The sequence below is a fragment of the Triturus cristatus genome, chromosome 8, assembly GCF_964204655.1.
Source record: "Triturus cristatus chromosome 8, aTriCri1.1, whole genome shotgun sequence".
Lineage (NCBI taxonomy): Eukaryota > Metazoa > Chordata > Amphibia > Caudata > Salamandridae > Triturus > Triturus cristatus.
Window position 1 is genome coordinate 180,170,836 of NC_140591.1, and position 24,240 is coordinate 180,195,075.

The 24,240-nt window shown below is 47.5% G+C and overlaps 1 protein-coding gene across 2 annotated transcripts in view; it reads right to left on the bottom strand.

Annotated features, from left to right (window-relative positions):
- Positions 1-24,240, bottom strand: part of DYRK1A (dual specificity tyrosine phosphorylation regulated kinase 1A) — a 551,386-nt gene that overhangs the window by 230,102 nt on the left and 297,044 nt on the right. For both annotated transcript variants that reach the window (XM_085621267.1, XM_085621268.1), the window contains exon 8: positions 21,760-22,046. In XM_085621267.1, the coding sequence (XP_085477393.1) occupies positions 21,760-22,046 (287 nt within the window). The remainder of the gene's footprint in view (positions 1-21,759; positions 22,047-24,240) is intronic.

Below are 24,240 nucleotides of genomic sequence, written 5' to 3' on the forward strand. Positions count from 1 at the left end.
AGTCGAGGTGTGGAGATCACCACCGACGTCCTCGGTACGTGAGGCTTCGGCGTCGTCGAGGGAGCGACGCGTGGCGAAGCAGGCGGTATTGCCCTCGGTGTCGTTGGCGTCGGTAGCCGAGTAGGTTTCTCGGTGCCGATGGCCTTTTTCCCTTTGCCGACTCCGATGTCGCCCGATTCCAGTTCGGCACCGAAGTCCCTCTTGGTGCGGTCGGTGCCGACGCGTTGCGCTGGCGTCGAAGGCGTTGAAGGCCTCGATCCGACCAAGGCCACTTTCAGTTTCGGTTTCGTTTGAACCGGCGCAGCTTTCGGTTTCGGTTTGTGGTAGGGAAACCAGCTGGCTTATGCGGCAATGGCTGCCGCTGAACGTCCGAGGCCGGGCCCGAGGGCGGGGCCGAAGAACTACGGGATGGGTCTCGGGTAAGGCCCGAAGGCGATCCCTCGACCGGAGCCAAAGGCCGTGGCGCTGGTGTTTCTTCGGTTTGAATAGGTAGGCCTTGTTCATCATTGGAGCTACTCTCCTCGGCCCCTAAGGCCTCCTCGTCGTCTCCTACCTCGGTGTCGTCTTCACCTCTGTGGAAGAGTGACTCGTCGCCCCCGTCCGATCCGGGGTCGTGTTCGGAAACGGGACTGGAGGGTATGGCTTCTAAGTCTTCGACGTCGGCCTCGTCGAAGATGTCTGCCGGGGCCGGTGACGCGTGCCGCGCCTCGAGTCTCGCCGCTCTTCGGTTCCTTAGAGTCTTCTTGGAACGGAACCCGGCACAGGCCATGCATGTCGATTCGTCGTGGTCCGGTGAAAGGCATTTGTTGCACACCGGATGGACGTCGATGTGTGGGTACTTCGCATTGCATACCGGACACCTTTTGAATGGCGTCCTGGATTCCATCGTCGAAGTCGTCGATGGACAGGTAAATGCGAAAGAAGTCGGTGCTGAAAAGTTAGTAAACTAACAAATTCTATCGAAACCCGATCGATAAACAGTACCGACGCGAACTAAAGGCCTTTTGGCCTCGACCAAATATTTTCCTAACTTGAGCTAAGATAGCACATCCGAACCCAATGGCGGAAAAAAACAATCTGAGGATGGAGAGGATGCCCATGCGCACTGTAGTCCAGGGGAGGAGTCACCTATCCAAGGATACTTCGAAGACTCTTCCAGGACAACAACGTGCAAACATCCGGACCCAACACTAGGCGGCGATCTATGCACAGATATGAATTCAGCAGCCCACATGCCTCGAACATACACTTAGTGCAAACAGCAAGAAATATGGAAGGAAAACAGTTATGCACATTAACAGGCAAGTACACAACTTACTACCCCAGTCTTTGAAGGTTTGGGCCAACACTGGCATGGTTAAAGTGGACACCAAGGTTGCACCACCAGCAGCACAGCAGCAGCCAGGAGCAGAGGTCAAAGTTGATGTCAAGGGCCCAATGTTAGTGTATGGAGACTGGGGGTGATTGGAGAGACACAGATTGCAGGTAAGCACCCGTGGTTTCACGGCACTTGCCCTGTGGGTTTAGAAAAACAAGGGAAGGCCACAAGGCAGCACCAAGTCTACAACACCAGCGGCACAAGGGCTGCCGAGTGCAAAGACAGCGTCGGGCACCCAAAGCAAGTGAAAGGGGGAACACTGTTTCACAAAGGGGATGAAGGCTCGGACCAGGAGGCTGGACAAAGGTGACCAACGACGGGGTAGATAAGTTGAGATGTTGGTGAATGCCGGGGCACCGCTGGCTGGGCTCCCCAAAGCCATGGGGCTGGGAATGCAGGGGAGCCTTTAGATGTCAGGAACTCTTTACCAAAGCCGGTTGCGGTCGGGGTGACCCATCGTGCTGAGGCTGCAGGCATCTTCGTGGAGTCCAGGAGAGGTCAGTCACCAATGGTTTTGAGGTCAGTATCGCTGGTTAGACTTCACTGGACCGATGGGCCACTCAGACTCGGGCTGTCGGCATCTGGTGCACAATGGGCATGATTCCCGGTTCCAAAAGGCAAAGGAGTCCCTGGTGTTGGTCCTTTGTGGACAGTGCCGCTTTCCCTGGGAATTCTTGGTCTTTGGGGAAGGCAAGCAGTCCTACCAGGGATCTGGAGGTCGCTGGTCCTGCAGGATGAGTCACTTCACAGAGCAGGTTTCTTTCAGGGCTGCAGACAGACCGTTTTCATCTGGAGTCTTCTCTGCTGCACGGCTCCTTGTCCTTTAGGCCATCAGGAATCTGGAGGATCAAGGTTCACGGGTGCCCCAAAATGGATAATGTTACTCACCCAGTAAGCATCTGTTATGGGCATGTAGAGCAGTAGTCACATGCTTTGCATACTCCTGCCATCTAGTGTTGGGTCCAGATGTTTGGCAGTTGTTTTTCTTCGAAAAAGTATTTCAGTCACAAGGTAGGTGACTCCTCTTTTCGGTGATAACGCACATGGGCTTCAACTCCATTGTTATATTTTTTTCCCGCAGAGGGTGAGAATGAAGTTAGTAAAGGTAGAATAGAGATGAGCATGAATATCTATACAAGCTAAGAAGGAACTGCAACAGGTATAGGTATCCGGTGAGGCGGGTGGGCGTATGTGAATCTACAGCTCTACATGCCAAGAACAGATGCTTACTGGGTAAGTAACATTATCTGTTCGAGGCATGTGAGCTGTAGATCACATGCTTTGCAGACTATACACTAGTGTTCTCCCAAAGCGGTGACTAACCTGTAGCTTTTGCAGTTGTCTGAAAGAGTGTTCCAAGTACTGCTTGGCCTACATTAGCTTGCTGCTTTGCCAACACATCTACACAAAAGTGTTTGGTGAATGTGTGGTGTAGACCAAGTTGAAGCTTTACAGATGCCAACAATGCGAATGTTTCCCAGGAAAGCCATAGTAGGCCCTATTTTGTGAGTGGAATGCGCTCTAGGGGCAATTCGTTAAGTTCTCTTTGCTATCATATAACATGTTTCAATACATTTAACAATCCATCTAGCAATACCTGATTTGGATAAAGGATTGCTTTTGTGAGGTGGAGCAAAAGCAACAAAAAGTTGTTTTGTCTTCCAAAATGGTTTTATTCTTTCTATGTAATATAACAGCTCTTCTAACATCTAAAGTGTGTAGAGCACGTTCTGCCACGGAATCTGAGGAAAGAACACAGGTAACTCAACCGATTGATTGATGAAATTTAGGGTTGGTACGAAGGACCTCTTCGTCTTTGTGAAGCTGGAAAAAAGGTTCTTCTATGGTTAGTGCCTGTGGCTCCCCCTCTCTCCTCAGTGAAGTAATTGCAATGAGGAAAGTTATTTTCCATGAGAGAAATTGTAGTTCACGTTTATGCATTGGTTCAAAACGCGGACCCATTAATTGTGTAAGGACTAGGTTAAGATTCCATACTGGGGCAGGTGGAAGTCTTGGTGGTACAACTCTTTTTAGTCCTTCCATAAAAGCTTCAATAACTGGTACTCTAAACAGAGACAAGTGCTGTCTGTTTTGGAAGTACGCAACTATTGCAGCAAGATGTAAGCAAATGGATGTGAAAGCCAATTCTGACCGCTGCACATGTAATAAACAGATTATATTTTGTATGGCAGCATCCAAAGGATTGATATGGTTATTATTGCAATAGATAACAAATTGTTTCCATTTAGCTGCATAACAAGCTCTTGTAATAGGACTTCTGGCCTCTTTGATAATGTTCATACAGTCTGGAGGAAGATTGAGATAGACAAACTCTAGGACTTCAGGAGCCAGATCGCTAAGTTGAGTTCCTTGGGATCTGGGTACCTGATTTCACAACGGCTGTGTGAGGAGACTGGGTGTAAGATGAAGATTTTTATGTTGAACTATTGTTAACTCCATCAGGGTCGTGAACCAAAGTTGACGGGCCCATGTGGGAGCTATTAGGATTAGTGTGAGGGATGATTGCCTGAGTTTCGGAACCACTGATGGAATGAGTGGGAGAGGCGGAAAACCGAAGGCAAATATCCCTGACCAGTTCATCCATAGTGCACTGCCCTTTGATTGCGGGTGTGGGTACCTGGAGTAGAAGTTTGGGCATTTTGCGTTTTTGGCTGTGTCGAATAGGTCTGTTTGTGGAAATCCCCACTGATGGAAGTACAGAAGGAGAACCTGGGGTGAAGCTCCCACTCGTGAATTTGTTGCATTCTACTGCTGAGGAGATCAGCACGTTAATTGTTTACTCCTGGGAGATTATCTGCCAGGAGATAAATGTTGTGATGGATCGCCCAAATCCAAATAGCTTGAGCAATAGCTTGTTGACAGTTGGAGTGTGCCTCCTCCTTGCTTCTGCACATAATACATTGCTGTCATGTTGTCTGTCCGGACTAGGACAGTTTTCACTACAAGATGAGTCTGAAAAGATTTTAGCGCTAGGAAGACAGCTAAGAGCTCCAAATAGTTGATGTGGAGAGTCTTGTCTTGTGCTTGCTGCTCCACAAGCATTGCAGTGTGTGATTTTTTAGATGAGCTCTTCCACCCCCCCCCCCCCCCCCACGTTAGGGATGCATCTGCTGTGAGTACCATGTGTGGAATAGGGTCTATGAAAGGCCAGCCTGCTGATCAGTTTTGTGGGTTCCACCACTGCAAAGAGTGACGTGTACGGCTGTCCAACACTAGATCAGTTAATAGACCCTGTGATTGATTCCATTGATATGCTAAGCACTCTTGTAGGGGGCGCATGTGAAGCTTTGAATTGGGTACAATTAGTATGCAAGATGCCATCATTCCCAGGAGTTGCATGAATGTTAATGGTTGGCTGGGCTGAAACTGTTGAATGGCAGCTTGAATATTGTGTATTCTGGCTACATCGCGAAAGGCTAGAGCTTAGACTACGTCTAGAGTGGCTCCTGGATAAGACTGCATCTGTGAGACTTTTGTGCATTGATGGTGAAGCTCAGATGATGAAGTAGATCTATTGTGACCTGTGTATGTCGCAGACAGTTTTTGTGAGTGCTGGCTTCGATGAGCCAGTCGTCTAAGTAGGGGGAAGACGTGACCTTGTTGTCTTCTGAGATGAGCAGCGACTACTGTGGCCATTTGGTAAAAACTCTGGGCGCTGTAGTCACTCCGAAGGAAAGCTATCACAAATCTGAGGTATTTGCTATGAGCTGGATGAATTGAAACATGAAAATATGCGTCCTTTAAGTCTAGAGTAGACAAAGTCTACTTTATGTAAACATGGGAGTACTTGTTGAAGTCTTACCATGTGAAAATGCTCTGACAGTATGTAATGGTTTAGCTCTCTCAGACTCCGAATAGGTCTTAGGGAACCGTCCTTTTTGGGGATGAGAAAGTAGAGCCCTGGCACTGTATTGGAACTGGCTCTATAGCTCCTTTTAGTAAAAGAGACTGGGCCTCTTGTTTTAGCAAGTGTATGTGTTCTGTGGATAACTTGTGAGATCGAGGTGGAATGTTTGGGGGATTGCTGGTATGCTCCAGGCAATAACCATGTTGGAGAACTCCAAGTACTCACATGTCTGATGTTATGGACTGCCAAATGGGGAGAAATTGTTGAAGTCTTCCCCGACAGGTTGGGGGGAGCATGGGCAAGTCACGGTTTGTTGGGGGAAGGAAAGCTACGGGTGTGCTACCTTTGAAGTTGTTGCCTCTATAAACTCCTCAGAACAAACCTCTGGAGGAAGGGGACTGGTATTTACCTTTGTAAGCGGAGGTATTTTGATCTGGGGGTGTGGTTTTTGAGCAACCTCTGTACGAGGAGCGGCAAAGGGAACCTCTGTCGGATGCGGTCTGAAGTGCTCCCATCAATTTAGCGACTTTTTCATTTTTTCTAATGCCTGGTCAACGCTAGGTCCAAATAGGTGTTCCTTCTCAAATGGTCCTTAACCAAACGTGTCTGCTAAGGAGGATGCTAATGTTGAACAAGTAACTTACCTTCGGTAACGATATATCTGTAAGAAACATAGGTTAGTCATAAATTCCTTACATTAGGATTACCCCCAGGAGTCAGACTGGATCCGGAAATATTTTTCGTCAGCAGTTCCTCTGCGCGTTGAAAGGGGACATCAGTCGGCTCTGCGTCCGTCGTGGTTGCCGGAATGACTTTGCAGCAGCTACATAGACGCCACCCTCGCGCGCGGACGTCAGTTTTTTTTTTCCGCGCCAGCCAGTGCAGATCCGGAGAAAGCGATACCTCCAGTCACTTTTTGAGCAACTTTTGTCGACGTCTTTTTGAGTCTACGACTCCTGGTGCACGCAGGGATGCCAGGCTTCAAGGCATGCAGTTCCTGTAGTTGACTAATGTCGCTTACGGATCCGCACCACGTGTGCCTCTTTTGCATGGAGTGCGACTTCGAACCCAAGTCATGCTCCGACTGCCGGTCCATGGTTTTGAAGGCTTTGCAGGAGCGGTCCCAAAAGCTTCTTGAGTGCCGGCAGTCGGCTCTGCGCCGTTTGAGATTCCAGTCGCTAGGGAGGTCGAGGAGTGACAAAAGGAACCTCTGTTGGATGCGGTCAGAAGCGCTCCCATCAATTTAGAGACTCATTTTTTCTAATGCCTGGTCAACGCTAGGGCCAAACAGGTTTTCCTTATCAAATGGCGTGGATGGGATGGATTGTTGGAACTCAGGTTTAAAACCTGAAATCCTTAACCAAGCGTGTCTCCTAAGGAGGATGCTAGCGTTAACCTCTCTAGCTGCGGTGTCTGCTGCAGCTAGAGCACAACGAATAGAGGAATTGCAACGGAGCTTACCCTCATTTACTAAGCCTTGTGCTTCAGCCTTATGATCGTCTTGGAGATATTGGAGCAATTGCTCAATTTCGTCCCAGTGCGCGCTGTCATATCTAGCTAAAAGGCCTTGGGTATTTGCAATGTGCCATTGAATTGCTGCCTGAGCAGCTAAGCGCTTGCCAGAAGCATAAATTAAGTTGTATTCTTTATTTGGCGGAGGAGCATCCCCTGATGTTTGAGAATTTGCTCTTTTACGAGCATTGGATAGGACTAGGGAATCTAATGGCACTTGTCCCTTGATAAATATGGGGTCTGTAGGAGAGGCCTTATATTTTTTGTCCACTCAAGGTGTTAAGATGCGTGCTCTTACTGGGTCTTTAAAAATCTCATCCGCATGTCGCATCATGCCTTTAAGCATTGGAAGTGATTGTGATGACCTGTGTGTGGATGCTAAGGTCTCTAACAAAAAATCTTCCTCTAGTGATTCTTTATGGAGTTCTACCCCATGGTAATGTGCAGCCCTGGCAATGAGTTCTTGGTGTGACGTATTGTCGTCTGGAGGAGATGGTTTGGCTGGGTAAAGGTCTGGATCACTATCACATGGGGGATCCACGGTGTAATCTGTCCATGGTTCTGTTGGAATATCCATCCCTGCATCACCCGCATCATCATTGTCATGATGAGATTGAGGAGAACCCTGGAGGTGTAATTTGCAAAGGATTCTCAGGTGGTGACAGTGGTGCTGGTGGTGGAGGCGATGGCATATGAAAAGGACTTGTAGCCACAGACTTTTTCTTCAAGGGTATTTTGCAAGTATCCTCTTCTTGAATCTTGCGTTTCTGAGGTGGCTTTACATGAATATGGCCAGTGTCAGGGTTAATATGGAGCCTCTTTTGCTTCGGACTGGGTGGTAACGGGATAGTGTCCAATTTCGGATCTGAAGGGGTCTCTGTGTTTAGGCACCGAAGTCTTCGGCGCCAAAGTTTTCGGTGTCGACAGAGGCTGACCTTTCGGCACTGAAGGTTTCGGCTCCGAGCAGGACTTGTGCTTCGAACTGGAGGCTTTCAGCTCAGAGGAGCTTTTTTGTGGACTCGGTACCAAGCCATAAGGCTTGACTGGTTGTTTTGGTGCCGGGCCCGAAGGCGGGGCGTCAGAAACATCATTGCTGTACCGACCTTGGCCAGAAGGCAGAGGCGGTGCTGAAGCCTTGTGTTTTTTCAGAGTTTGTGGATGCAAGGGTTCTTCGGTACTCATGTTACCTTGTCCCTGTGGCAGTTCTTTGGCGTGGAGGTCTTTCTCGAGGTCGAAGTTTGAGTCTTGCTCGAAAAAGGCTTCCTCCTCCTCTGCCACTGATGCGTTGATGTCTTCTTGGCTGGGGTCTTTACCGAAGATGTCTGGCGTGTCTTTGATGCTTTGAAGCTGCATCTCACGAAGTCGAGCTCTAAGATTGCGAAGAGTGTTTTTTGATCGGAACGACCTGCAAGCATTGCAGTCTTCTTCCTTGTGCTCCGGAGACAAGCACAAGTTGCACACTTCGTGCGAGTCTGTGCACAAATACTTCGCGTGGCACCGAGGACAGAATTTAAACGAGTCGACGGAGAGCTGACCGGGCGCGGTTATACCTCGAAGGCCATCTATGAAGCTTTCTGATTGAAAGTCGATTCCGATGTCGAAACAATAAGCGGAAAAGTGGGAAACAGGTACAGAACCAATACCATCGAGGGTGGAGAGGATTGCGCGTCGAAGGGAACCCGAAGAACGGTTTCAAACCTGAGTGCAGCAATACACCACCGAACCCAATGGCAGAAAAAACAATCTAACAATGGAGTCAATGACCATGTGCACTATCATAGAAAGGAGGAGATACCTTACCTCTTGACTAGGAAAGACTTCTTCGAAGAACAACAACTTGCAAACATCAGGACCCAACACTAGATGGCAGGAGTATGCAAAGCATGTGTATCTACAGCACACATGCCTCGAACATATTTTTAGTCTCAAGAAGAACAAATTGGCATCATAGTCTTTGGCACTTAATAGAACTACTTTGGGTGTGGATGTGCTCCTTGTGAAAGGGCAGAATGCTGTTCACAGTGAGGTTAGCCAATGGCTGAAGTGGGCTCATTCACTGCTTTATGCTGTTTACCGTAGTGGGCAGAGGAAAAATGAATGACAATAATAGACCAATGGATGAAGAGGGCTCACTGAAAGCCTCTTAAAGTCAGTATATTTATTATACATATGATTTTAATAAAATCAAGAAGCTTCGGTTAACACCAGAGTTAAACACTGGCTTTGCTAGACAAAGGCATATGTCCTCTAGGATCCTGCACGTGAGCACGAAAAGTCAGTACTTATGATTATAAATGGAGTTCCCCTGAAGGAAAAGACATTGTCTTGGTGAGTTGATAGGCGATCCAGAGCGTGCAACAATTGCTTGTGCAGAAGATGTGTAGTATGACTGTAGAGACAATGGTGCAGTTACATGGATACTCTGATAGCTTTCAATTAATCAGTATTTTTATTTGGCTGCACTGCAATCAAGTGTTATTGAATATCTGACCCAACTTGGTTAATTATAAACCCTAACTTTGTGATGCACTGGCACCAATTGCCAATGGGCTGCAGCCACATTGCAAAGGCCTGTAAGTATATCTTGGAGCATCACACAAGCTGGTGGAACATTTGGATCAAAAGAGACCTCCATGCACACTACTTAAGTACTTACTTAAAGTGAAGCTGCATGTTGCCCATTTCCTCACTATTAGGGCTCTGACATTTTTCGTCCCGATAGAACCAGTTCTCTTACTTCATTTATTTAGCTGGATTGAGGTTTCCTTTTTAAAGATCGCAATTTGATTTCTTGATGATGATTCTGGGGGTGCAAGAGGTGGATTGTCCTTTAATAGCAAAAACTAAACTAGATTCACTATGTTCAGCACCCACTTGTACGATGTTATGAGACTCCACCCTACCAAGTGAAGAGATACCATTTCCCCACTGGAGTGACAGAGGTGTGAGGGACTAGGCTGTCAATTCCTATTTCTAGAGGGTGTTGTCCGTTCTCCAGAAGAAGACCGTTTTGGAGTTGATGGATTTTGCTTTGATGTCCTCCTGCTGTAAAGATACCTTTATCCTTGCTTATGATGATTTTGTGGTTAATAGACCAGCGAGGGGATTAAACTCTACATGGGTAATGCATGGTGTCCTTTGGCTTATAGAGCTGCTGGAAAGAGCACTTAGTTTCTTCCAGTCCTAATGCTTTTTGAGTCTCCGCTTCCTTTTCCAGCCAAATTATTTCTTCCTCTGTGTACTGAGCAAATTGCTTGGTACTACAAAAAGGAAAAAAGATGATTGATAATTGTATGCAGTGCATCCGGTTTCAGGTTGGTCAATCTTGACCAGAATGATTTGTGGAGCGCTACCCCATGCCAATATCCTGTAATAGATCATTATGCTCCATCAACAGCTGCATGTAAACTTGATTAGATACCAGCAGTCTTTGTTGACCATCCCCTCGAAATCTTGCTGTCTATTCTTTGTAATGTTTTCTATAAATTACCTCGTTCCTTCACAAATATCTGTGATAGAAGTCAAGAATAGCTGTATCACTTGCATTTTTTTAATATCATAGCAACTGTGTTGCACATCTTCCTACCCATTATATGAATCCTTTTGCTCTCTTTTGGATGGAGCAGTTGTCTCTCTGACCCACTGTCTTGGAGATGCTCTTGCTGAAAAGTCAAGTATGACTAAGATGGATGTTTGAGGACCTTTTTGTGGAAATGTTTAGCAAATTTGCTCCTCATACCAAAATATTGTGAAAAGCTGGGATGTCATCCGCTGGAGAAGCAAGATGATTCGTCAGAGTATAAAAGAATTATGGTCATATGAAGGAGAATCAAACAGATCTCAATAGTATCATTGTTCTTCAAAGTTAAAAAAAAATTACAAGGGGTCTTAAATGGTAAAGTAGGTACGTCCTGTAGGTCTTGACATCAACAAGGTTACTGACCAGGGTCTTGCAGTCTATGAATCTTAACTCAACAGCAAAAACCTTGGTGCCAATGTTTGACATCGACATCTTCTACGGCGTACAATAATGTCATCTTGAATAGTGGCAATGAACTTGTTTCCTGTCATCTCTTTTCCTTCTTTCCTCAGTGTAGCAAGCTGGATTTGTATCACTAGGTGGTCATACTGTGCACAGGGTTCAGGGGTTCCACAAAAGTGTACAGGGCTCAATGTAAAACACAAAGTGCTCCAATTAGTGGTAGTGTGGGCGAGCAGCCTAAGGCCTATATTACACAACATTGACCAATAATGGACAGACAACTCAAAAAGGAAATCCGCACCAATTTTAGAAAAAATACACTTTGTTTGTATTTTATTTTAAGACTTTAAAAAGTCGAAACTCAGTGCAATTTCTGAACAGTTCAATGTTATCCTAAGGAGAAAAACAATAAAGCGGAGATACATTTACAGTTCTAGTTTTCGGAACCAAAGTTCGGCAAGGGGCAAGGGCCAGGTGAGTATCGAAACTGCACCACAAGCTGCACAGGGGTGGCTGGGTGCAGTGGTCAAAATCGGAGTTCAGCTCAATGTTTTTCAATGGAAACAGGGGTGCTCAAAGCCACACTGCGTACAGGTAAGTAAATCGATTGCAGATGCCAAGCTTTGGGATTAGGTCAAGCAAGTGGGGGGGGTGGGCGGATGCAGGGTGCAAATTCAGCACCCAAAGCTTTTCAATGAAGATTCTGCTTTGAACGAACAGGCTACAGGCGTCGCACTGGAAGTGGCAGGAGGAAGACCAATGACAGCAGAGGTAAGTAGGGATGTAGTTGTAGAGGGTCGTAGGGGCACCATCGATCAGCTAATAAATGCACAGGGGGCTTTGGATGCAGGTGTGCCTTTAAACATCAGTCTCTTCTTCCTGGAGCCGGTTGTGGTCAGGGCGAGCCTCTGGATTCAGGATGCAGGCGTCGTCACGAAATACAGGGGGGGGGGGTCACCAAACGCTGGACTCTAGGTCAGGATCGCTGGAGAGACTTCACTGGACAGGTGAGACACTCATACTCGGGCCATGGGCGTCGGGTGAAGTGTGTTCAGGAGTTGTGGTTCCAGTTGGATCCTGAGTCCTTTCAGTTGAATTCTTCGACAGGGCCACTGTCCTCGGCAGTTCTTTGTAGAAGAGTAGGCAGTATTCTCGGGTTTCTGGAAGTTGCTGGCCCCAGGACAGGTGTTATTTTCTTTTGCAGTCTTTACAGCTGGCGACAGGCTGGTAGGGTTGGGGCCAAGTCAGTAGTCGTCTTCAGTCTTTGCTACATGACGTCTTGGTAACTACGCATCCTCCACCTGAGGGGTGGAGTTGATAAAGGTGGGCACACATCTTAGCCTTTCTAAATTTTCCCACCGGTTTTCCAGCCTTAAGTGGGGGTGTAAACTGTGGTCTGCCATCTGCTGATAGCAGCAGAGGCTGGGGGTTACAATACAAAGGCAGCAGGCCTTTGAAGCATCCCCTTTGAGCACGGGACACATCCTGGGGAGAAGGATGCCCCGGATGTGAATTGCTTCCGGTACCAGAGAGCTGAGGCTTTCCACCAGAGGTCCAGAAACAGGTCTGTGGGTGGCAGGCTGCAAAAAGCCAGTCGGTGACCAAACCAGGTTTGGTACGTTTTCAGGGGGCACCTACGAGGTGCTCTCCGAGTACATGGTTTAATAAATCTCACACTGGCATCAGTGTGGATTTTTCTGATGGATACATCTGCCAGTGGATTCCTCACCTTGTGAATATCCCCTGCGCCAGCAACATTCGGAAACTTTTGTAGCAGTCCACGCCGATGGGGTCGAAGATGACGTCACAGAGACACGACTCCGCTCGCGACTCCACTGACGTCACCGGCTCCATAAGAAGACCTCCTCGGCGTGATGACGTCAGTTCCCTTTTTTCCGCGCCGACGACGCCAACGGATTTCGGGAATCGTTACTGGTAGCTTTACCTGTTACTTTGTGTTTATTCCGAAGTTTCTCTGTCTTTCTTCGAGAATGTCGGCAAGGAAGTCTGGTTTCAAGCCTTGCCATGAATGTGGCAAACACATGTCCATCACTGACCCGCATGACGACTGCGTTTGGTGTTTGTCATCGGACCACGATGTTGAAGGATGTTCGTGTTGCAGGAAGATGAGCTCAAAGGCTCTTAAGGAAAGAGAGGCAAAGCTCTTTATCGCCCGGATGAAGAGAAAGGAGAAAAGAGGTAGAAGAAGATCCAGGTCGAGGTCGAGGTCGGCTTCCAAGTCGACGTCGGGACATGCTTCAAAGAGCAAGAAGCATAAGAAGAAAAGGAGGCATTCGTCTCATCACAAGGCCTCGACGTCGAAGTCTAAATCGCCTGCTCGGCGTCGAAGGGAGTCAGTGTCTCCTTCTCCTGTTCCGGCTTCGCCTCCTGTTCCATCTTCTCCTGTGTTTTCTCCGGCTCCGGCTGATTCGCCGGTGCCGGCGTCCTCTCCGGCGCCGATGGCTTCTCCAGGTCCTGCAGGTCCTTCGGCTCCGTCTCCGACTCCGGCCCAGGATGAGGATGATCAGGCTCCGGGTGAGTCTGTGACGCCGCAAGTTACACCGTCGGCGCCGGCAGGCCCGAGTCCGGTGTTACCTGACCAGTATCCAGCTTTCCCTAATCCAGGTCAGGACCCCTCGCAGTATCTCAATGCGATGTATGGGGTGTTCTCACGGGCCATGTATTCCTCTGGTGCACCTATGGGTCCGATGGGTCCGATGGCTTTTAATCTGGGAGTGCCGCAGGTTTATCCTCAAGCACCGTTTATGCCTTTCTTCCCAGCGACGCCGTCTTGGCAGATGCCGGCGCCGAAAACATCGACGCCGCTTCCCTCTTCACCGGCGCCGACTCGACCTCGTTCGACGCCGGCTGCTCCAGCTGATCCGCGTTCGACGCCTCTGCCGGCGCCGTCGGATTCGATCACGGCGCCGCCGACGCCGCAGGTGCGGATCCGTTCCAGGAGAGAGGCGCAGAGAGTGCTGGAGGAGAGGAGCTATCTTATGGATGAGGCTGAAGAGGGAGAATTGGTCGAATCCGATGAGGTGTTTGACGAATTGAAGGAGGCAAGTGGGTTGGATTTGTCTCCGGAGTGGGAGATCACTCCTCCTTCAGATGAACCTTCTAAAGACGCGGCTCCTTATCATGCTGTGATAAGAAAGGCTGCAGAGTTGTTGGACCTTCAATTGCCATCTGTTGAGTTCAAGTCTAATATCTTGACTGAGGTGTTGCACTCTCCAACTGCGGTGTCAGAGCCGCTGTTGCCTTTTAATGAAGCAATATTGGAGCCTGTGTTGGATGTGTGGCGCAAGCCTTTTTCGGCTCCTGCGGTGTCCAAGGTGGTTGCAAGGAGATATAGGGTGGCTCCGGGGGATCCTGAGTTTTTGTCATCACACCCTTCACCTGAAAGTCTGGTCGTTCAGGCTGCTTGTTCTGGACGTTCAAAAGGTGCGTTTCCTCAGGTCCCAGGGGACAGAGAGGCCAAGAAGGTGGACCAATCGGCCAAGAAAGTCTTTTCTTCAGCCAGTATGGCATTAAAGTCTTCTAATGCGACTTGTTTATTGGGGCGCTATATCCATGCGCTTATGGATTCAGCTAAAAAGTTGGCACCGAAGCTGTCGGAGGTGGATAGGGCAGGCTTCAGTGAAGTACTGTCGGATGCCCAGGCGGCTGCTCGCCAGGTTATACAGAGTGGCTTGGATACAGCAGACTCAGTTGCCAGGGTCATGGGGTCTTCAGTTGCCACCAGGAGGGGAGCATGGCTTAAGTCCTCCGAATTTTCTTCGGATGTCCAGTCGACCTTGTTGGACTTACCTTTTGATGGGTCTGGTCTGTTTGGGAAGAAGGCTGATGCTGCTCTCGAGCGCTTCAAAGAAAGTAAGGCTACGGCTAGGTCGTTGGGCCTTCAATCCCAGCCGAGAGGTACTTTCAAGAGGTACAGAGGTTTTGGAAGGGCGAGTTTTCGTTCTTATAGACCAGCCCAGCAGCAGCAGCAGCAGCAGCAGCAGCAGCAAAGCTCCAAGGGATATAGAGGAAGGCTTAGGGGTCGCTCACGTGGCCGTCAACTCTCCTCCTCCTCTTCCTCTTCCTCAGCCCCTCCCACCACCGCAAAACAGCCCTAGATTCGACATTCCGGATCATGCTGGTCCTGTGGGGGGCCGGCTTACCCATTTTCTACAAGATTGGGAATCGGTTACTACAGACCTTTGGGTTCTGGATCTTGTAGAAAATGGGTACGCCCTTCCCTTTCGGGAATTCCCTCCAGTTTACCCTCCTTGCCAAGGTGCTTGCTCGGAGGACCACCATCTTCTCCTGCAGGAAGAAGTCCTGAAGTTGTTTCAGAAAGGGGCGATAGAGGTGGTTCCGGAGCAGGAGAGGGGTCAGGGATGCTACTCCCGGTATTTTCTGATCCCGAAGAAGGACGGCAGATTGCGTCCGATTCTAGACCTCAGAATCCTGAACTTTTACCTGAAACAGGAGAAGTTCAAGATGCTCACCCTTGCGCAGGTTCTTCAGGCGCTGAATCAGGAGGACTGGATGGTGTCGCTCGACTTGCAGGATGCGTATTTTCACATCCCCATCCTGAAGTCGCACAGGAAGTATCTCCGTTTCACGGTAGGGTCGCAACATTATCAGTTTGCGGTCCTTCCGTTTGGTCTTACTTCGGCACCTCGAGTCTTCACAAAGGTGATGGCAGTGGTGGCAGCCCATCTCAGAAGATCGGGAATTTCGGTTTTCCCTTATTTGGACGACTGGCTGATCAAGGCGGAGTCGTCGGAGAAGGTGCTGTGTTATCTGCAGGATACAACTCGGCTGTTGTACAGATTGGGTTTTTCGATCAACGTGCCCAAATCTCACCTGGTGCCCTCTCAGCGCAACCTGTTCATAGGTGCGGTACTGGACACTACTGTGTGTCGAGCATTCCCTCCTCCTCAAAGGATTCTCGACATACAGGAAATGATTCCTTTGTTTTTCAGCGGAGCGGTTGTTCCAGTTCTGAAGGTCCTTCGCCTGCTCGGTCTGTTCGCTTCCTGCATACTGTTGGTCAACCATGCACGCTGGCACATGAGGGCGCTCCAGTGGTGCCTCCGCAAGCAGTGGTATCAGCACAAGGGAGATCTCAGGGAGTCTGTGAGGATCTCCAGAGAAGCTGCAGCGGAGATGTCTTGGTGGAGCGTGGAGGGCAATCTGTCCCAGGGGAAGCCCTTCCATCTACCTCCATCGGTGGCCACGGTGATAACGGATGCATCCACCTTAGGGTGGGGTGCTCATCTGGGGGATCTGGAGATCAAGGGTCTTTGGTCTCCAGAGGAAAGGTTGCTTCACATCAACCTTCTGGAGTTACGGGCGATACGCTTGGCGCTCAAGGCCTTCCTCCCTTCCCTTCGCGGTCAGTCTGTTCAGGTTCTGACGGACAACACTACCGCGATGTGGTATATAAACAAGCAGGGAGGAGTGGGGTCTCTTTGTCTGTGCAGAGAGGCCCTGCGTCTATGGTCCTGGGCTCAGGACCATCGGATTTGTCTGATGGCAAATCATCTGGCCGGGGTGCTGAACGTTCGTGCGGACAGGCTCCATCCGGAGGTAGTTCGTCACGTCTTTCGGACGTGGGGAACTCCTCGGGTGGATCTGTTTGCCACTTTCGAGAACGCGCACTGCCTGTCATTCTGCAGTCTCCAGTATCCGATGCAGGGGGCGTTGGGAGACGCGTTTCAGTTGAGTTGGGGCTCACGACTCCTTTACGCGTTTCCTCCCATACCCTTGATTCCTCGGGTTCTGAGGAAGGTTCGCCAAGACCGGGCCCAAGTTATATTGATCGCCCCGGATTGGCCAAGAAGGGTGTGGTACACAGATCTTCTCCACCTCTCCTCGTGCCCTCCGCTCCGTCTCCCTCTGAGGGCAGACCTCCTCTCGCAGTCGGAGGGGCAGGTTCTACACCCCCCACCTCCGGAGCTTACACCTTCATGCCTGGAGATTGAACGGGGCAACCTGAATTCTTTCTCTCTCCCGCCAGATGTGGTGGATGTTATTTTATCGGCCAGGCGACACTCCACCAAATCCATATACTCCTATAGGTGGTCTAAGTTCGTTCTCTGGTGTGGAGAGAGGTCGATTGATCCCTTGAAGGCTCGTTTGTCTAACATTCTGCAGTTTGCTCTTTCTCTTGCCCAGCAGGGCTTTGCTGTGGCCACTGTAAAGGGATATTTATCGGCTTTGTCGGCTTTCCTATGCCTGCCGGATCAGCCGTCCTTATTTAAGTCACCTATTGTGCTTAGGTTTCTCAAGGGCCTTACGAATAAATTTCCTCCTACTCCCTTTATTGTACCTCAGTGGGACTTAAACCTTGTACTGACTTATCTTATGGGTTCTCCTTTCGAGCCCTTACATAAGTGTCCCTTGAGACTGTTGTCTTTTAAGACGGTTTTCCTCGTTGCAATCACCTCGGCAAGGAGAGTAAGTGAGCTTCAAGCTCTTAGTTCAAAACCCCCATTCTTGACTGTGCATGCTGAACGAATGGTTCTCCGGACCAGGGCTGCGTTTTTGCCTAAGGTGGTAACTCCCTTCCATCTGGGGCAGTCCATTACCCTTCCTACCTTTTATCCTCCCCCTCACCCTTCCAAGGAGGAGGAGAGACTTCACCGCTTGGACCCTAAGAGGGCGGTGAGCTTTTACCTGGACAGGACTAAGGACTACAGGATTGATGACCAGCTCTTTGTGGGCTTTGCTGGCTGCAGAAAGGGTCGTGCGGTGCACAAGCGCACCCTTTCAAGATGGATTGTGCTATGCATCAAGATCTGCTACTCCCTAGCTGGTAAGGAGCCTCCGGAGGGTTTAAGAGCTCATTCCACTAGAGCAAAGTCTTCTACCTCTGTTTTGTCTAGGGGTGTTCCTGTGGAGGACATTTGTAGGGCGGCAACTTGGGCCTCCCTTCACACCTTTGCAAAACATTATTGTTTAGATTCTGAGGTGAGGAGGGACGGACATTTTGCCCGTTCCGTCCTTCAGGATTTTCTGGTATAGGGGGATGGACACCCTCCTCCGGGAGCGGGGACTGCTGTGGAATCTATTCACAAGGTGAGGAATCCACTGGCAGATGTATCCATCAGAAGAACAAGTTACTTACCTTCGGTAACGCTTTTTCTGGTGGATACAGTATCTGCCTGTGGATTCCTCACTGACCCACCCGCCTCCCCGTTGTCCATCCTTCTATTCCAGTGACTCTATGACGGTAGTTCTATTATTGATTTCAAATGTATTTATGACTGTCAAGGACATTGGGTTATTTCTAGTGCTTTGATGTTTCTTTTCCACACTGTGTGTGTTGATATGCATATTGTGTACTGTGTATGCTGTTTATGTACATATTGCTGTCAGTCCGTCCGTGTGCCTCGGAGGCACGGAAAAAAGGGGCGGAACTGACGTCATCACGCCGAGGAGGTCTTCTTATGGAGCCGGTGACGTCAGTGGAGTCGCGAGCGGAGTCGTGTCTCTGTGACGTCATCTTCGACCCCATCGGCGTGGACTGCTACAAAAGTTTCCGAATGTTGCTGGCGCAGGGGATATTCACAAGGTGAGGAATCCACAGGCAGATACTGTATCCACCAGAAAAAGCGTTACCGAAGGTAAGTAACTTGTTCATTACAGGGAGCTGTTTGGTACCAAACACTCCTGGTTTCAGTTAAATCAGCATGGTGCTGGGGAGAAAATGAGTTACTTACCTGTAACTATGGTTCTCCAGTATTAATATCTTTCATAGAAACACATGCTTGAATCCCCGTCGTCATCGTAGTTGGAGTCCCACGGTATACACATTAAAGCAGTAGATAATACAACAATAGGCTACAATGCAATGAACAGTCACTGCAATAGCCTATCCATTCTCTTTTGTAAAAAAAAGAATGAAAATTAAGCAGCAGCCAATCAGGCAACGGCTCCCTCTAGAACAATCCCAAGAGAGGCTAGGTTCCTCTGATTTTCAAGCACAAGTGTGACATTTTATAACTAGAGGGAATAAGGGAAGCCTCTCGGGGGATGAGGGTGGATCGCATGTGAATCTATGAAAGATACCAATACTAGAGAACCATAGTTACAGGTAAGTAACTCATTTTCTTCTCCAGTATTGGATCTTTCATGGATTCACATGCTTGAAACAGAGTAGCTAGCAGTTGCATAGACATACATGAAGTACTCTTAATAAAATACATATCTACCCTTAGAGGATGGCGGGTGACAATATACATGCAAATACACACACACACACATATATATATAAATAAAACAATGCAGAGGAACAAAAAACACCTCTAATAATGGAGGCTTACGTTATTGAATTAGGTGACGTAGGACTGCCTGTCCCACTGCTGCTTCGCTACAAGATGCCATATCCAGGCAGTAATGCCGCGTGAAAGTATGGACACTCTTCCATGTAGCGTAAAGGCAAATCTTCTCTATTGAAACACCAGCGAAAAGAGCAGCAGAAGAGGAAACTGCTCTTGTAGAATGTGCTTTGGCCTTGATCGTAAGCGGTTTACCCTTAGTATGACAGAGTTGAATAGTAGCAGCGATAGTTCTTTTTGTGACAGCAGAACCCAGTCTTAAAGGCCCATAAGATACTAGCAGTTAATTTGTTCTGCACACCTGCTTTGTTCTTTGCAAGTAAAACTGAAGGCACCATTTGACATCCAAAGAGTGGACAGATTTCTACGCCGGTGAGGAAGGATGGGAATAAAAAAAGTCTGCAGAATAACAGGCTCATTAAGGTGAAACTGTGATGGAACCTTCGGTATGAATTTAGGGTTTGCTCTCAACATAACAGTCCTCTGTGAAACGTAGGCAAGGCTCTTTTATGGTGAAGGCTTTTAGTTCACTTACTCACCTCGCAGAAGTAAGCGCAAGACGTAAAGCCACTTTGTATGTGAGAAATTTTATATCAATTTTGTGAATTTCCTGAATAATACCTACATGAGCGGTTTGATGATGCGAGAAGAGCAGAGAGAAGAAGCGTCAGACGTACGTCTGAATCGCGAGGTGGACCCTTACTGAGGCATAACCCAGACCCGATTTTGCCAAAGATAGGGCAATATTTGTTCTGGAAATGAAAGAAGAGGATGAATGTCATTCAGAAGTTACCAAGAGGAAAAACGTTTCCATTTTAGTCTGTACGTTTTAGTAGTAGACTCTGCTCTAGCCTTGGACAATATGTCTCTACAGTCTTCAGAAATGACTAAATCTTTGAACTCAGGTTCCAGGCTTGCAATTGAAGAGAAGCTAAGCTATGCCCATGTACTCCTTATGGCTTCCCTGCCACTTACAATATTTAAGAATTGACTTAAGTATTGTACGGGCATATCTACTCATGCAGATATGCCCTCACCTGTGGTTTAGTGCACCCTGCCTTAGGGCTGTAAGGCCTGCTAGAGGGGTGACTTACCTATACCTTCAGGTAGTGCTGGTTGGCATGGCACCCAGGCAGGGTGCCATGTCGACTTTGTCCTTTTTCACCTGGTGGCATGGTCTGAGTAAGGGGGTCCCTTTTCAGCTTCCAGGACCTAGGTACCCAGTGTACCATTTACTAGTGACTTAAAGGGGCAGTAGTACCAATTGTGGGTATGTTTTAGGAAAAGAGAACTGGTACAGGAAACCTGGACAGCAGGGTCCCAGTACTCTACATGCAAGGTTGCATCAAAAGCCAGGCAAAAAAAGTGTTGGGGGGTTTCTGCAACACAACCCCATTTTCTCACACTCCGCTTTTCCTATTGTGAAGTTTTGTTTAGGTGTAAGCTCCTTGGGAGGCGGCTGGCTGATTTCTCATCCCTTTTCTTCCTCCTCTTGCTTTGCAAAAAAGGTCTTCACGCTTACCTGTCGTCTGATGCCTTCTGTCTTTTAGTGACCTCTTGGGCATTTTAAGGTATAATTAGCATACCATAGTCAAATGGGAAAAAGGTAAACATCACTCAGAGTTCATGTGGGCTGATATTGCCTTTCTTTCTGCCTATGGATGGGCACTTCATGACAAGTGAAGGCATATGTCAGATCTTCGGAAAAACAGAATTACTTGTAAAAAAAGGATGTAAATTTGTCAATTAAAGTAGAAAAAGCATAAATTGTGAGGTAAAAAACTTGAGGGGAAAAAATAGTAGTGAAACCTCAACTCATTCCAGGATCATTCTCTCATGAGCCGGAACAAAGTGCTTGCCTAAGGGAGGCAATTTCCAGGAAGATGCATCACGGGTCGTGTAAGCTGCAGGATTCAAAGGCACAGCAGTCTTTCTCCACCGCTTCATAAAGTAAGTCTGAAAAGCTGCATTTTTTTTTACACGTCTTCTCACTAAGGAAAATATAGGTTTGAATGTATATACAGTGAGCTTTTTTGCAGCATGCTCAAGTGCGCCAATTGCAGGGCATTCAAATATTCTAAGATAGCTTCTTTTAACAAGCATTGGCAAAGCCAATATGTCTGGAATTAATATCCAGATGCACATTTTCCTCAATGGTAGTTTGTTGTGGTCTACTTTATAGCAAAAAACATTTTACAGGGGAAAAACAACAGTTTCAGAACAAAATGTTTAAGTGTAGGCTGAATGCTCAGCATATCAAGACAATCCAAGTCCTTGGCAACAGTATGTAATGGGCTACTGGTTCCACTTAAACAAATGTGTAAAAACAAAAAAAATTAACAAAGGGAAACCTTGTTTCAGGGGACTTGGACTGACATGCACAATTTTCTATGTGGATGACAACACTGTGTACATGGAAAATGTTGTCACTTATAAAGAATGCAGCCAAAGGCTGATGAGGTAAACTGACCAAAGCTCACTGGACTAAGACCACAAGCTATTAAAAGCAGGTATGTTACATAGGATTGATTTTTATGAAAAAAACAGTTGACTGGACAGCAAAAGCAATATAAAAAAGCAAGACCTCTCCCTCCCCTAACCAAAGTCAAATGAATCTTAAGATTAACGTACCAGGTCTACTGAAATATTAGGTATAACCAGAGAATATCGTAATCTAACAACTTACCCTCTGTCCAAGTTGGCAGGAGCTGCCAAAGTCAACAATCTTGATAGCGCTGCGTTTTGGGTTGCAGAGGAGGATATTCTCAGGCTTCAGGTCACAGTGAATGATGCTAAGTTCTGGAGTTGCCAGGAAAAGCAGTGCAGTGCACATCTGCTGTGCAAATTTCCTTGTCAGGTTGAGAGAGACACCACGGAAATTGGTATTGCGCAATAGGTCATACAAGTTGTAGGAGAGCATTTCAAACACTAAACAGAGATGGTTTCGGAACATAAAATGTCTCTTCAAGTGCACTAAAACAAAAAAATCAAAAAGAAATGAGTCCATATAAAGCTTATGTTTACTAAAAGCAACAGATTTTAACTCAACTCACAAAAAGAAAAAGATATATATAGTTGAACAACATTCGTTTTGATTCCTTATTTCAACAGAATACAATTAGTGAGAAAATTAATTACTCCCTCTACCAACTTTAGGTCCATTTGGCTCGCTACGTTTTATATGTCGATTCTGCTCTGCCTTTGGCAAGTTATTGCTCTGTAATGTTGCAGAATATTCATGAGATGGTACCCGTGTTCTTGAGACAGGACGATAAAGTGAGCGATTGCAGGTTGGGATGAAGAACCCAGCTTTTGTGCAGGATTAAAAGGTTGGCTACTGGCCGGAGAGAATATGGTTCTGTTCTGAGTTAAGTATATCTGAGTGCCAATATTGTCTGGCCCACAAAGGTGCTACTAACATAAGATGGCAGGGTTCTTGTTTAATCTTGCTAAAAATCTTCAGTATCATGTTGAGTGGGGGTAAGGGCCTAAGCAAAATTCCTACCTATGCCATAAGGAAGGCATGCTCAGGAGGGGTTGTGAAGGCCCTTCTGAGCATGCCTGACTGCATAGAATCGGGATTTGCATTTCTGCCGGATTCAAACAGCTCCAAGTTTGGTGTTCGCCCTTGATGAAAGGTGGTTGTCCACTGGCACTGTTTAAGTCCTATTCATGACACTTTGTTAATGTTTTGCTTAGAGTGCCCGCCCATTGGTTGTTTAAGCCTGGCAAATATACTGCTTTCAGTGTAATACAACGACTACTTGTTCATTTATAAATTATTTGCCCTGCCAAAGAGTGGGCATGATTTTGTTCCTCCGGGTTTATATAGTACATGGTCGTCCTGCTGTTTGTGCATACCAGCACTGAGAAACTAGCTATCTTTGGTAGGAAGGATTGAAGACCAACAGCCTGTTATGTAGTTGAGATTTGTGCAACCATTTTCCGGAGGTGTGTTCCTCGACTATCTAGTGGCACATTCATGGTCATCATGGATCTTAGTGTTGGATACAGAAAAGTTAATTCTACCAACACATTCTTTTCTGGAGTTCAACACGGTATTGTGTCCATCATTATGGATGTGATCCTGATTATGTTGAAGGAACCTCCGTTTGGTGTTCATTGGTTGTCCAGTTCCTCCTGGAATGGCCTCACATGGAGACAACAAAGTGGGATCAAGGAAACGCAAGATTGCATCATTCCTAAGAACATTTTGAAGATGCACACTGATTTGAAGATGCACACTGAAACAGACATTTGGTCAAGCCTGTGAGCGAGACTGAATACTTGAAGTACAATCTTTTTGGTGAGAAAAATGTCGTATTGTTCTGTATCTAGAATATTTTGGAAAAGGATTCGGTTACTTAACCTGTAAGCATCAGTTCTTGGCATGTAGAGCTGTAGATACACATGCTTTGCATACTCCTGCCATCTAGTGTTGGGTCAGCTGTTTACAAGTTGTTTTTCTTCGAAGACGTCTTTTACAGTCACAAGGGAAGGAGACTCCTCCTTTCGGTGAAAGTGCACATGGGCATCGATTCCATCGTTAGTCCATTCTCACCCTCTTGCGGGAGAATAATCTAAGTGTAGTACAGAGATGTCCATGCGTATGTAAAGTGAATAATAAGAACTGCAACAACCACAGGTGTCCGGGGAAGAGGGAGGGCACATGTGAATCTACAGCTCTACATGCCAAGAAGAGATGCTTACAAGGTAAGTGACAATCTGTTTGAGGCATGTGTGCTGTAGATACACCTGCGTTGCTTAGATTGTATAGCAGTATTCTCACAAAGTAATGGTTAACCACTGGGTGTTGCAGTTGTCTGAAAAACAGTTTTTAGTGCTCCTTGTCCTACATTAGCTTGTTGACTAGCTAATACATCCACGCAATAATGTTTGGTAAATCAATCAATCAGTACATTTGTAGAGAGCAAAACTCGGCCGTAAGGGTCTCAAGGCGCTGGCTACTGCTCGAACAGCCAGGCTTGAGGAGTCTCCTGAAGGCCAGCAGGTCCTGGGTCTGTCGTAGGCGGTTGGGGAGGGTATTCCAGGTTTTTGCGGCGAGGTAGGAGAACGATCTGCCGCCGGCGGTAGCTAGACGGTGGAGAGGGTGAGGTCGGCAGAGCGAAGCTGGCGGTTCGGGGTGTAGAAGGTGAGTCGTTCATTG